General features: G+C 36.8%; 2 protein-coding genes across 2 annotated transcripts; one reads left to right on the top strand and one right to left on the bottom strand.

Moving 5' to 3' along the window:
- The first annotated feature begins 24 nt into the window (after nt 1-24).
- Nucleotides 25-7,638, top strand: odr4 (odr-4 GPCR localization factor homolog). Its single transcript, XM_043261048.1, has 14 exons — nt 25-155; nt 767-868; nt 943-1,080; nt 1,175-1,270; nt 1,457-1,563; nt 1,650-1,686; nt 1,764-1,901; nt 2,068-2,163; nt 2,521-2,580; nt 2,707-2,838; nt 3,185-3,272; nt 3,634-3,819; nt 4,489-4,599; nt 5,213-7,638. The coding sequence occupies exons 2-14, from the start codon at nt 770-772 to the stop codon at nt 5,275-5,277; spliced, it is 1,353 nt and encodes a 450-aa protein (XP_043116983.1). The 5' UTR covers nt 25-155; nt 767-769; the 3' UTR covers nt 5,278-7,638.
- A 941-nt stretch (nt 7,639-8,579) lies between these two features.
- Nucleotides 8,580-11,347, bottom strand: pdca (phosducin a). The gene is made up of 4 exons (XM_043261060.1): nt 11,216-11,347; nt 10,192-10,257; nt 9,801-9,949; nt 8,580-9,108 (listed from the first exon to the last, which is right to left on the bottom strand). The coding sequence occupies exons 2-4, from the start codon at nt 10,235-10,237 to the stop codon at nt 8,590-8,592; spliced, it is 714 nt and encodes a 237-aa protein (XP_043116995.1). The 5' UTR covers nt 10,238-10,257; nt 11,216-11,347; the 3' UTR covers nt 8,580-8,589.
- Nucleotides 11,348-15,011: the final 3,664 nt, after the last annotated feature.

The following is a 15,011-nucleotide window of genomic DNA, read 5'->3' on the forward strand; positions in this document are numbered from 1 at the left end:
GTAAACTCAAGCCGCAAAGCAGCGCGGGCCTGCAGGAGTGTCGTCCAATCAGGTCTCTCGAACTGAGGAGCGTGTATGAGATGCGACGACGTGTCACACGTAGTGGGTCCACTGAGAAGTCATCAGCTGTCTGAAGAAGTGTGCGTGATCTGAAGGCAGGTTTGAAGACTTTATTTGCGGTGTTTTGTGGGACGCTGTTGTTACATTGCATGCTTCCTAAATTATCATTTTTTTTGTGCTTAAAAAAATAGGTTTCCCTTGCTTGTAGTGCTTTGATTTCATTTACAGGGCGACGTTCAGCCGCATCTAGTCTTGAACTTGTGCTGTAGAAACATAGCTCGAAATAAAATCTAATATTCACTTTTCACACTGTACGTTATGATATGTTATTCAGAATTTTACTTTCAAAGCATTTATTTTTATTTTTTATTTGATATTATTATTGTCAGCCATAATATGATAATGTTTGTCGTGATCAAAAGGCTGATTAAAAACATTTTTCCAGTTATTCACTGTCATTGAGACTAATACTGATTTAAATGCTCATATGCACTTCACAAAAATTGATGATAACGATAATAATACGACTTAACGTGATAACTGCCCAAATCACAATATTTTGTCAGTGAAAACACAATTTAAAAGTATTTTAACATTATTCCACATCCAATTTAAAAGTGTAGCATATATTTGAGGGTTATTTTACGCTTGCGAGCAGGTTAATATGGCGCAATATGAAATTTGTGTTGTTTTTTCGTATGTTTAGAAAATGGGTAGGAGTTATTTTGTAGATGAAGCTGTGGAGGAATATCTTGGTGGGCTTCAGGCAGCTCCTGGATCATGTGTGACCGGACTCCTGGCTGGTCAAGTAAGAAAACCGAACCCATTTATATCTATTAATAAGTACACGCAACTTTTTTTCCTAACTTTTTTTTTCTGTAGTCGTCTCCTCAGAGAGATTTCGTGGTGCTGGCTGTGCAGACTCCTCAAAGGGAGAGCGAGGGGCGGCCCAAGGCTTCGAAAGGGGTCAGCCCACTGGATGACATTGATGTGGAGTGGGTCACAGAACACGCCAAGCAGGTGTTTAGCCTGATGTCTTAGCGCTTGCGCGGTGGCTTTTAAATATTTTACCCTCTAGTTTTACAGTAAAGGGTTTTGCATTCTCTTATTGTAGGTGTCCCGCATGCTACCGGGAGGTCTTTGCATTCTTGGTCTGTTTTTAGTGACCCCACCTGAACTCTCCAAAGACGCCCAAAATGCATTAAAAAGGGTATTGGTGTATTATGTATTAATTTTTTTAATTTCCTTCATTTAATATTCTTATTAAGTTTAATTAAACACATTATAGTAATAATTTAGAAACGGACTGCATCACCTTTCAGTTTGTTTTATCAAAGGTGGTTTAGTAGGCCATCATCACTTAATCACTTATTTGTGTGCTGGTCTCTTTTCATAGCTTATATTTGCCATGGATAAATACATAACTAAAGGAAGATTGTGGGAACTGTCAGAGGAGGATGTGACTGATCGAGTAACCCTGCATATCTGCTCCAAAACAAAGAAGTATCCTGTTCATTACCTCCAGCTATCACTTCATACAAATAACCACACAGCCTAAGTTTGCATGATCCTTGACCTAAAGTGTACAGACTTGTCTGCAAAACATTTGATGTAAAAGATCCAAAGGTAAGAGATGCTTTTTTTTTTGTCTTAAAACTTGGAGTTGTTTGGCAGATATGTTTTATTTACTCTTGAATGTGTAGAGTTCATCCAAGCCAGCAGACTGGAAGTATCAAGCAGGCATCTCATCATCTTGGCCCATGCTGACCTGCTCTGTTGAGGTGGATCTGCTCATCCCTGTGACAGGATCTTCTTCTGATAACACAGACAAGTGCATGAAGGTGAGATATATATATATATATATATATATATATATATATATATATATATATATATATGTGTTTTCTTTATTGCCCTTTTGGATAAATGGTGTTTTCCTTGTGAAGATGTGAAAAAGCTAATAGGCAGGGTAAGTTGACAGATTGTGAATTTAACCTTTTTGTTCAGGATGGTCTTAGGAGGTGGGCTAAACAGATCGAGGCTGCTTACTGTCTCATAAATGGCAGACAGGCGTTAGATGACTCTGAACTTCTATCAGGACAGGTAAAAGCTCTGTCATTCCTCTGTAATGTCTACATTTAGTCACTTTTAAATCCAGACTCAAAACTCATCTGTTTAGTTGTGCATTTACAGAATGAGCACTGTGCTGCGTCCGAACTGTGCTACTTTGCTTCTTTTATTTTAAACTGTTTTAAATCAATCTCTTTTTGCTTTAAATTCAATTTATCTTAAATCAGTGTTTTTATTTTATTTTAATTTCTTTTATTGTTATTTAAATCTTGTAATTATTTTATTTCCTCTTTTGTAAAGCACTTTGAATTACCATTGTGTATGAAATAAACTTGCCTTGCCTTGCCTTGCCTTACATTTGAGCTGAGGCACACGTTTTTTGCTTTTCAGAAAAAGAACCTAAAAACATCCCATCGTCAGTCACTGCCAGCACGGATCTTTGTCTCAGATGTGAGTGTCTTATCTTATAATAGTGCCTTCATATCACTGGGACATGTAATGTGTATGTGTATATGTATATGTATATGTATATGTGTTTGTGTTGTCAAATGTTGAATAGGTTTATCAATGTCACAGGAACAATCAGAGCTGGATGAGCGGAGCAGTGCTCTGGTTCAGGTGTGTAGCAGCTCAATGAGGGTTCGAGGGGTGGTTCACTGCAGGGCCTACATCCACAACAACAAACCCAAAGCCAGACATGCAGCACAGGTCATTAATCCCTACTATATTTATAGAAATATATAGGATATAATTGAGTTTTTGCATTTAACATTTTTAATATGCAAATCATGAAGTAAATTTTTATACAGTACATAATAATATTGTATTTCCTGAATTTATTTGTAGCATGTAAAAACATTTATTTTAATATTTTACAATTAATTTATTTAGACAAAATGTCTTTAATAATAGGCATTTATTTTTTTACCAGCCGTAGCACGAAAAATTATTTCACGCAATATTTGTTATAAGAAAGCTGCCTTTTTCTTATTTGCCTGTTATTTAGCGTCTATGAGGGTTAAGTACTGATGTAAATTCTCTTTTGTACTGGTAGGCCATTAAGAGGGACATCATAAACACAGTTTGCTCCAGAGTGGAGATGCTTCTGGAAGATCTTTTAATGAATGAAGGGAGTCAAAAAGGTACAGTAGCCTATCTTCTCTCATATGTGCTATAGAAAGGGATAGTTCACCCAAAAATTACAATTCTGTCATCAGTTACTCTCATGTCATTCCAAATGTTATAAATGTGTGCATAAATGATGTATTAAAGAATTTAAATAAACTTTTTTTGCAATGGTTATTCAAAAATTAAATTTTGGAAGGATTATGATAACTCAATCTTCCATTTTTGGGTGTACTATCCCACAACTAACTTTGCAAGCACAAATCTTTCCACTAGATGGCAGTAGGTTGCCACAATGTTCTTCATCGGCCCGCAGCTTTTGCATGTAGCACAAAAATAAATGCATTCATAATTCAAGTTTCCATATTGTTTCTCTAGGTTTATGCAGTGGGCAGCAGGCCCTTCCTCGGCGAGTGTTTGCACCAATACCCATCTCCGGTCTGTCTGTGTGTGACTACATGTTCCCAGACGAAGGCACAGCTGATGTGGCCGAACGTCTCAAAGAGATGCTGGACTGCGAAACATCAGAAGAGGACATAGATACTAGTTTGGAGAACAATCAGCGTAGGTTTTCATATTTCAGTCGGAGACTTATTATAGTTAATTATCTCACTTTATTTGAGTGTCTCCTGTTATATACCATGGCTTATTTGAATAATGAAACATCAGTACTTATGGAATCGCGATATTGTAATGGTTTACAAGTTTTTGAAAGGCTTTTCTAAGTGGCCCTCAAGTGTGGCCCTAGGGCATTGTGCAATGTGGAGCAAGTCCTTGCAAAGCCGTTAGGATTTAGGGATCACTGGACTCGAGTATTATAGGAGCTTTATGGTTCAAGAATGTGTAGAGGTGTGTGACTATAGAATACAAAGGAAAACCTTGTCAAAAATGTGTGCATAGTATACAGACCTCTTGTGACACACCCTCATTTCTCCTCCAAAATAATAGCCAGCTACACCTTTCCTCTTGTTCAAACCAGTTTAGGTTTGCCCACAGTTTCCAAGTATGGTTAGAAAGAAAAATGTGGAAGAGGTAATATGACTAGCCACAGGCTATAGAATATTTTAATAACAAGCCCTTTGGATTATCTTCTCTATGACAACACAACCTCCACCTTGGAAAGAGGAGATTATTCTCCTTTTATTTCTTGTGTTATTTCTTTATCTTGAGCAGTACAAGCCTACCATACCTAATAATTACATTTTTTACACGTTTGTGTTTTTTTTTTATTAGTATTTTCTGCTGTTTCTGGACCTGAGGTAACAGACAGCCATGATGAGCATATCATCTCAGAAATCCAAGATGAAAACCCCCAAATTCAGAAAGCCACTCAGTATTATGCTGGTAAGTTATTCAAAATTATTAATGTTATAATAGATCACACTTTTTATGTGTGCAACGAATTTATTAATAAAATAATAAATCATTCTCTTTCCATTATGGCATTAACTGGGGATCAATCCAAAAATGAAAAAAAAACAGATTTTTTTTTTACAGTGGCTGCAGGAGACTGTAGTTGAAGTGAATATAGCAAAATTAACTGTGACATATTACATCCCAAAATCGAAAGTAGCATATTTTACTTAAGTGTGTTTTTTTTTTCTTTAATTGCTAATGCCACCAAATTAAGCATTGCTTGGTAATTGATTGACCTGAATGGTATTATCTAATTGTGGACTTATATTTAACACCTTTTCAACTTAATTCATTACGTACATTTCTGCCAAAGTTATGTTTTCTAATGCTTGAGTTCATATTTTATTGCCATTTTCTGTGATAATGTGAAAAACGCTGAAGGTGTCTAAAATAAATTTTGGTAACGATAACAATAGGTCGCATAATGACGCCCATGTTTTTAGTTGGGCTGATGTGACCATATTTTTGTTAGCGTGATTCCTCTACTTCCACCTCCTGATGACTGATTGTCTCTCTCTCTCTTTCTCTCTTGAACACGCAGGTGTGGCCGTAGCAGCAGCCGTTGCTCTCCTTGCCACAGCCACATCTTTACTGTATTTCAGTTAATGACAATGCAAATAGCAAAAATGTTTGGTGTGTATGATCTTAAATATGATTTCAAATATAATTTTCAAATTTGAACTATTATAGGGTTATGTAAAATACAATATAAGGGTTCACATGGCTTCATTTTGTTTTTAAAGGAATAGTTCACCCAAAAATGAAAATTACCCCATGTTTTACTCCCCTCGAAGCCTTCCTAGGTGTATATAACTTCCTTCTTTCAGTCAGTTTTTAAAAAACATCATCCTGGTAATGCAGGTGGATAGCGGACAATATTTTGAAGCTCCTTAAATCGGATATATCCGGAAGTACTGTGACGTAAAACTAACCTATACATCCTTTGAAGCAGATCAATGGGTTTATGTGACAAAAATATTTCAAATTTAAATTTCTGGTAATAAAAAACTAACAGACTTCTTGGCCGACATCCCGACTCGACGTGCGGAGTAAGCTGTGTCATACGTCGAGTCATAGGTCAGCCAAGAACTTGGAAATAACATGAGTCAATTATTTACGTTACAATTTTACAAATAGAAATGTTTTTCTAACAAAAAAAACATTGAAAGGTGTCCCGAAGGCGTATAGTTTAGTTTTACGTCATAGTACTTGCAGATATATTTGATTTACGGAGCTTCAAAATAATGGCAGCTATCCAACCAAGCTTGGAAGAGCCATGATACATTTAGTTGGTATGAAAGAAAGTAAGTCATACACCTAGAATGGATTCGGAGTGAGTAAAACATGGGGTCATTTTCATTTTTTGGTGAGCTATTCCTTTAAATGAAATGTTCTTTGAGAAACGCTAAACAAATTGAAGCTGAAATCAGTGGAATAGACAAAGCCGTTTATTCAAAGAGGACATTCTCACATGTTTGGCCATCAAAATATATATTTCAAACCTGATAATTGAGTAGTAATCTACTGGTTACTTAAGTGTGAATTACATTTGTGTGTTTCGATTAGTTTTTTTAGATTGCGTACTAGTGGCACGTTTGCACTCACTCAGCCTGAATGGATCAAAAGGAAAAAGTTAATTATCATCATCCTGTGTGCGTTCTTACAGAATATTTGTGGCTTCCCTCACTATGTTGTCATTGGGCCATTTGTCATGTCATTATCAAACCAGTTTCTTTTGGCTTCTGTAGCAGTGCAGCATTAAAGGTATAAGGGAACGGTTGTATTAAGTTTAACTTAATGGAAAAATGCCTTTGGCATGAAATAGTGCTGCAAGCTATTTTTGTGACGATGGAACGGGTAAATACTCTACTTCCTTCTGAATCATTGATATTGATTTTGATTATTTTTCAGACCTTGGAGCCGTTGTTGATGTATTCTTTACCATTTCTACATTGCAAATTGTTCACATTTAAATGTGGGAACTGAAACATGTAGAGGTACTTTAGAGGTTCTTAGTTAATACTTTTTTATCTTTCCTTTTTTTTTTTTTTTTTTGTAGTTTTCCCTTTTAAAGACCCCTGTTCTAAGGAACTAGTTTTAACAATGGTGCGCGGATCTAAAACCACCTTCAGATGGGCACTTACACATGAATACTCTCTCATACACAGTAATCCTGGGGTTTGCATATGTTTTAGCCGTGATTTAGTTGGGGACGTGTCAGGGCATGTATTACCTGGAATGTAGCTTGAAACTAGTCATGAAGACATAAAGGAACGAGGAGTGTCTTTGGCCTTTCTTGTGTTTTATTGAAGTAAGTCACCCTGATGCAATGTAGCGCAGCATGACTCCATGTGAAATCACATTATTTTGTTGTTTTTTTTTTTATTCATTAAGCAGATAGCGGCTCGATACACAATGGATGACAAGTACAGTGTCACACTGTGAGAGTTTGACTTTCACGTAGCAAGCCTAAGCATGCTTAAATAAGACGGCTACTCTCATTCTCTGCAAATCAGAGTTCCCATATTCACAGAAAACCAGGCAGTTGTATAAGATTTCAGGAAACAAGTCCAACAAGTTATGAACGTGCACTGCTGTTAAAACGTTTGAGGTCAGGATATTTTGAAAGATGTTTCTGTTGATCCAAAATACAGTACAAATTAAAATTATTATTATAAGATCTTTAAGACATCATTGAAATATTATGTTTTACTGGTCACAAGATATTATTTCTCAATGTCAGTTTTGAAATATATATATATATATATATATATATATATATAGCTTTACAATTAATTTTGATGAGTTAAATGAATTCTTGATGAATAAAGGTATTACCTTTTTTTTTTTTTTTTTTTTTTTTTTTTTTTTTTTTTTTTTTTTGGAAAAACACAAAACAAAAAACTACTGCCCCACAAACCTGGTGTACATTTCATCTCCATAATAAATCAGCTTTGCAATCCATAATAAAGTTCAATTTGTGGGTGAATTTCTTTCCTCTTCCTAATATTTTTGAGCTTTTTTTCTTAAATAGTCATATGTGACCCTGGACCACAGCAATAGCCACCAATACATTGCATGGGTCAAAATGCAAAATTTTTCTATGCAAAAAAAATATTAGGATATTAAGTACCGATCATAAATTTACTATCCTAAATATATCATAACTAAATTTTTTGATCAGTAATATGTATTGCTAAGAACTTAATTTGGACAATTATAAAAGCAGTTTTCACAATATTTAGATTTTTTTTTCTGCACCCACAGATTTCGTATTTACGAATAGTGGTCTCTCAGCCAAATATTGTCCTATCCTAACAAATACATGAATAATGCATTCCATACGTGAATGGAAACTTTATTTATACAGCTTTCAGTATGCATGAATTTGCGGTCCAGGTTCAAACATTAATCTTTTATGAGAGGCAAGGGAAAGTGTTTGGAAAAGGATATCAAGTCAGCACTCAAACTTGAGTCGACAAAAGCACTGCATCGTGAGAATTTCTTTATGGATCTGACGTCTCGTTCTTGCGAGTCTTTTCAGTTTCACTTACTAAACTGCTTCATAAATCGGTCAGCATGACTTGTTGACCGATTTATGACTAAATAAAAAAATCTAAATTTGAATGGTTTTAAAAAAAGATCCTTATCCATGCATCACAAACTAAAGGGCATGGAAAGGTCACGGAAACTCATTAGTCTTGTGGGAACCCTGGAAAATGAAACGAGCGTGACCGTGTGCCTTTGATAACACTATAAAGAATTCAGCCGCTGTAAATCACGTGTTAGCAAATGCTTCGAGGTGTGCGTGTTTGATGAAGTCACGGCCCAGTCAGAGCGTCATTACCCAATCTATCACTGAAACAAGTCTGACAGGTTGACTAATATTATTCACTTCCACCCTTCAGTTTTCCTCAGTTATTCCACGTCGGCGTTCTCTTCCTCGACGGGACAGGCCGCGAAATCTTTCTCCGGCAGCAGGCCGTACTCGTTTAGGAAGTTCTCCACGTCCGTCGCGAAGAACTCCTCGTTCAGATGCTTCGTAAAGCGCATAAAGTTGCCCAGCAGCTCTCCAGCCTTGTACACCAGCAGGGCGGGCAGAACGTCGCCTGAAAAACGCTCGCCCGCTCCTGTGGCAGAGCCTCGTATCCGGCAGAATTTGACGGCGGAGTACTCTGCTGCCAGGCAAGTCAGGCAGTTGTTGAGAGCGTCGCATCCCGTGACCCCGTCATCATAGATGTGCACAACCACCAGGGTCAGAGGGTGCTCTTTCTCTATGACATCCAAGAAGGCCTCCCCACTATCCAACTCATACACAGCATCGAATTTAGGCCCAAAACTCAGGCGCTCGTGCATCTCCTGCATGCACTGCCTGCGATACTTACGCAGACATCTTTCGTCCTCTTCTTGGATCATTTCGTACTCCTGGACGCTCATCTGCATGAGGTCAGACACGGCAATTTCAGTAAACATGCAAAGCAACTCCTACAGTGCCATTATGCATACTACACACATTTAATTAAAATGATTTTGATTATCTTAAAAACAAGTTAATTCGGTGTTAAATACTTGAGGGGTTCAAGCAAGTAGCACCAAAACCTTATTGTAATTGTTTAAAATGGCTCGCATTGTCTTTCTAAAACTTATTTTATTATTGAGCAGCAAGGGTGTTTTCGTCATTGATAACAAATATTTCGTCAGCATCAAATTATGATTTCTGAAGGATCATGAGGCACCTGCAGTAATGACTGCTGGAAATACAGCTTTGCCATCACAGAAATATATTCCTGATCAAATAAATGCATCTTTGTTGAGCATAAGATGTGCGTTTCACAAACATTTATTCAAAAATCTTACCAATCCCAGTTTTTGAAATAGTAATGATTTACACATTTTTTAAAAAAGACCGTGATTACCTCATGCACATTTACTCAACATTTTTTAATATTTGCATAATTTGATGTTATTTCAAAGGTTTTATGCCTTTACTATCATTTTAAAATGTGGAAAATGTGAATTATACAGAATCATTAGCTACGCATAAGCTGGTAAGCTATGGGATATATTTGAAATGAAAATGTTGAATTTTATTGTACTTGTTATACGTAGAGGGAATTTTTTACTGCTACCTTGCGATTGATTTTTTCCCGGGTGTCATCATTACTGGTTTTGGGGTTGGACATCTGTCTGAGGAGCTCTCTCTTGTTTGGAGGAATGCTTTCGTGGTCCTCACTCTCAAGTTTAAACTTCCTCCAGTCATGGATCACGCCTTTGGGCCCTGGGATGCAAAGGTGTTTCGTCAGTTAAGATCTGAACAGTTTGAAAAATAGTCAGTTTCAAGATATACAGTATAATGCAGCCTTTAATCGCAGATAATCATGGGTGTATCAAAAGGAGGAAAATCTCCGGTATTGCCTCATCATTACTGTAAATAAGGAATAACTAGCAGGATGCTTTCTGCAATCAGTGTGGTATTCTAGAACGTAGCTCTGATATCTGTAAATAAATCTTTTTTTTTACCTGTTTGTGTTGCTGGTAGTTCCTCACTCTCAGGTGAACCTGACATGATGAATCTTCTAAGGAAACCTAACGACACAAATCACAGTTCCGTTTTTTTTTTTGTCTTTAATTATTTGTTTTTACATGTGGTTTCAGTTTAAATAATAGTAAGTAGTTGCTCCATTTGAATATGCCCTGTTTTTGCAACGTTTTCTAAGACATGACCTGAGGTGGTTGACATTTCCTCATTCCGATTGATATTTCCAGAAAATACGGGATAAACAAACAGATGGAAAGTTTTACGTTATGATGAGTTACTGTAAAGCGGTTAGTAGGTTTTATTTCTTTTGCGTGAGCTCTTGACAATGTCAGAGTATGTTACATTTATCCAGGTTGAGGTGGAATTAGCAGATTACTTTCTTGTAGGTGTTGGATTAGAATTAGAATCAGATTATACTCGTGTGAGTAATGTTTTCTTGCGTCTAAAAGTGTTGTGCTAATGCTACACAAACATAAAGTTTAATAAGGAAATGCTGAGCATCTCAGTGTAAACAAAACACTTTTTTATTTATATGGTTTTCTCAAAATCAGCTATAACACCAGATACTATGAACAACACATACTCTGTTCAGTAATACTCTGTTAATCTTGTTCAGTCCAGCTCGCACAGACTGCTTTGTCATCCCTCTCTTTTACCTCAGATTTTCACTCATTAGCAAAAGTTGCATTTGTGGTCTATCGAAGGTCTAAGCAGGATTTTCATATTTTTCATTGCATTATTATATACCTAAACATCAAAACATTTTGTCTTGCATAATTAAACATTATTAGTTTAAATATATTGTTCACCACGTTTAAAATATTTATTTTAAGCAGAGTGTGCTGTCTGAACAAGGCCTTAGCGGATTTCGAAAAAGCACAATGTTTTTTTGTATCGCTTGAGTCCTGCATGTTCAGTGATAGTGATGATAATGATGTGATCATTAACCATTTCATTATTTCAGTTATAATAAAGAACAGAATAGGCAGAAAATGTCATTCTTACCTGTACCTTACCTGTGAGCACCTGTCTCTGCTGTGTACTGTCTCAGATAATAACGCTATGGACATCATGGTTACATCTTGGTAATAATATGGTGTGATGTAACAGGATTACAGTAGAGGAATTAAGCCAGGCTGTCACAGAGAGAAACAAACGTGCAAAACATAGCCTGCCACTTACAGTGTAACACACACACACACCGTAACACTGTATTTACCTGTAAAGTGGACAGTTTGAGTTTCTTTTATTGCAACTAACACTGAGCATGGATGCTGGAGAAGCACTGGCCTGGAGGGAATACCCATAATCCATTGCGCTTGAATAATTTAATTTTGTATTGTTAGTCAAAACAATAGTCAAAACGTGGGGAATTATAATGATCTGTACATTCAAATGTCTTTTATAATGAAAGAATGAAACGTTTATTTAGTGTTTTGTTGTTTTTGTCACCATTAGTGTGATTAGTGTGATTTGGTGAGGTTTGTTCAATTGAGTGTGTGTAAACTGAACTAAATTATTTTGAGAATAGTGGGCTTCAGAAACTTGTAGCTATGGAAAATGTTTAAACTTTTATTTTAAACCCCCCTATATTTAACAAATTGTCCTACTTAATGTTTTACCGTACTGATTGCAGATGAAGGTTGATTTAATAAAATACCCTGCAACTGTACTTTATACAGTATACAGTGTCTGGGGGTGATGGAAAGGTTACGACCTTTGCACAGCATTTCTTGACATGCATTGCCTGGCAACATTTTCAATACCACACAAGTTGTGACAAGGTTCAGGTTGTGGGAATGAGGAAATGAGGGTACATATGTAACCGAGATGTTTTTCATCATCATAAACTTTTTTTTTATTAAAGTTGCTGCCAATTACATCTGTAATAGCTGGTGTTACCTTTATGTGTCACCTTAGGTACTCTTAGGCTAGATGTACAGACTGCTATCCCCTCTTGCCCTGCCCTCACATGACTTCAGGTGATTCTAACATGTTGTTCCATGTCCTTATCTCATCTCTGCTTACTTTACATACTCTAGGACAGAAGAGAAATATATTTGTAAAGAAAAGGAAACATCTTTCAAAACTGATGTGTGAGTGGCAAGCAGTGAGACTCATGCTTTATCTGAGAAGGGCAATCTGCCAATCAGCTGTCACTTCTCTGGCATATTTCTGGGCCTTTAACGCACAGCCTTTCTGACACACTTTGTAGGACCTGTGCATTGTTTAACTTTTTCGTCTGATCCTTTGATAAATCTACAATTATACACTATACAGATACCTCAGCATTCTCTTCTATGACCTACATCAATCACAGCTCTGCACACTCGATTCTATTGTAAGCTCATCTTCATGAGGTGCATGCTGGGATACTTTTTAAACTGTACTGAAGAATATGGTAAACACTTGTTTACTTAAATTCAAACATTTAAGTATAAGTGAATCCAAGTGTTTTCAGGCCCATTTGAAGCATAAATTCAGTGCAAAAATGAAGCAAAAATGTGTCCAGACTTTAGTAATGTGTGTATGAAAACCAAACATGTTAATGTTAATTTACTCTGTCAAAAATTTCAACAAGCATTTCTAGTCCTTAGACCATATTATGAAATTGAATAATGTTACATAACAAACAATGTAAACTACACAAATCTGCTTTACACCTTAAAATGTATAAACACCACGGTAATGTATTTTTTTAAATCTAGTTTTATTTACAGAAATTAATATTCTACCATCACAGGAAAAAAATTAAATATGTTCAAATAGAATTTTTTTTTTTTAATTACTTAAATAGTTTTAATGCTTAACTATATTGCTGTTTTTGTTGTATTTTTAACAGCCTTGGTGAGCATAAGAGACTTTCACAAAATTACCTCAGACTTTTGAACGGTATAGACTAGTATTGAAGTTCACCTGAAGCTGACCTTTCTGAAAGTGAAGCACTACCCTCCCCACAGTAGCGTGGCAGAACCTGGCACGGCACAGCTAAAGTAATCGGACTGTTGTGTAATAAATGAAAGTTTTCAGTTTGAGGAAGCTTGAATCTCCGCTCTTACGACAGACCCACCAAAAAAAAACTTAATCTACACTGAACCGACGACACATGTGAGTGTTTCCCAGGCTGACCTCATATGGTTTTATCATAACCTGCACCGGAAATGACCGTCTAAACAGACCTCAGTTCTGGATTGTGCTGGATTGTAAAAACAATCTTCACCCGTCAGGAATGCTTACTTCCGTATGAGTTACTAACCACTCTGACTCTATATTCCCTTGCCAATCTTCAATGTTTTAGATGCATAATGGATTGTACTGATCTTGTTACATTGTTTTGTGAGATTGTTGAAATGTAAAAGAAAAATATTTAAATAGTTAAGATCTCCAATTTAAAAATGGTTAAAACAACCTCTAAACAACAGCATGAGTTTATAGATGAGACTACATGCAATTTGAATAAATGGTTGTTCTGTTTCATTCCTCCTGACCAACAGAGGCAGTGCAAAATGCTACTGGATAATCACAGCTCCAGCTAGATACTATAGGTTCAGAAAAATGTCAACAAGGTCAGCTCATGATGCAAACCGAGCCACAAGCATATAAGCCATAGTAGCTCTGAGCTTTTTCACTTCTCGCTTGTGATCAATTTATTCACGCTCTTATGTATAGCTCACTTGACCCTTTGCAAAGAGTTGATCGACAGGTGATCAAACCAATCATACGTTCTTTCTGTCTGGTCTACTGTTTATGGGGCATCTGACTTGGGAGTTTGGAACACTTTCTAGCAGCTCGGTGCCAGGTGGCTTGCTCAAAGCAAAATTGCTGAGGGAGGAGCCAATTGTGACAGGATATCTTTTTGACTTCAATGTGTCAAAAAATGATTTGTACACCCTCTTTTAGGATCCACCAACTTCAGCATGAAGTACCAGTTCAGAGTTCTGTCTTGGTCCAACAACACATTGACAATGTTTATTTTAAATTCCGAGGACAGGACCAGGACCTTCGCATAATTGTACAGCAAACGTACAAGAAGTTTCAATGTCGTCTTGCCTCGTTAATAGCAGTTCATCTCCCAGGATCAGGCAATCAAGTGGCAGATGTTTTGTCCAGGGATCTGTTTCCTCCGGGGGGAATGTAGATTTCACCCAGATGTTGTACAGCTGCTTTGGCTGTAGTTTGGCAAGACAGAGGTTGACTTGTGTGACTCAGAGCTCACCACTCCACTGGGTCCAGTACAGTTTCTCCATTGGGATCAGGAGGCGTTTAGACGACGTGTTGTACACATTCCAACTTTTTTCACTGGTGTGGAAGACTTGACATATAATATTCCTATGAGTAACTTACTGAGTGCTTCTGGTGGCGCCTCAATGGCCAGGCAGCCAGCATATGCCGGTTAGGTAGGTTTTTGAAGCTGGGATGCTAGTTTAAGATGATCACATGCTGGTCCTTTGCTGGTTTAAGCTGGTCTACCAATGCTTAATCAATTTTCATTTTGGGTGAACAAAAACGTTTTGTGAGCATGTCTGAGTTACACAAGGCTTAAAGTTTTCTGGCACTGTGTCAGATCTTTGGCGTGCAGCATTTGGCTGCAGGAAAAATAATCATACATTTAAAAAAAAAAACTATTTTACAAAAGCGATATCACAGTCAATGACTTTGCCTACCAATGGTATGAGAGGAGCACAGCTTCTGATGAATGGAGAAGCGTGTTTATATTGAAAAACGAATTAAAAAGCACATTAGCACAAGTACATTACTTGATTTCCAAAATAATCATGTTACAGGCCTAGATTCGATACTG

Source organism: Puntigrus tetrazona, chromosome 2, assembly GCF_018831695.1.
Source record: "Puntigrus tetrazona isolate hp1 chromosome 2, ASM1883169v1, whole genome shotgun sequence".
Classification (NCBI taxonomy): domain Eukaryota; kingdom Metazoa; phylum Chordata; class Actinopteri; order Cypriniformes; family Cyprinidae; genus Puntigrus; species Puntigrus tetrazona.

Coding starts and splice junctions, on each gene's coding strand:
- odr4 (XM_043261048.1), top strand. CDS start 770: ATGGGTAGGAGTTATTTTGTAGATGAAGCTGTGGAGGAATATCTTGGT. Junction 1,564..1,649: donor ATCTGCTCCAAAACAAAGAA/GTATCCTGTTCA, acceptor TAAAGTGTACAG/ACTTGTCTGCAAAACATTTG. Junction 2,839..3,184: donor AAGCCAGACATGCAGCACAG/GTCATTAATCCC, acceptor TTGTACTGGTAG/GCCATTAAGAGGGACATCAT.
- pdca (XM_043261060.1), bottom strand. CDS start 10,237: ATGTCAGGTTCACCTGAGAGTGAGGAACTACCAGCAACACAAACAG. Junction 9,950..10,191: donor ACTACCAGCAACACAAACAG/GTAAAAAAAAAG, acceptor TTTGCATCCCAG/GGCCCAAAGGCGTGATCCAT. Junction 9,109..9,800: donor GGGAAAAAATCAATCGCAAG/GTAGCAGTAAAA, acceptor GACCTCATGCAG/ATGAGCGTCCAGGAGTACGA.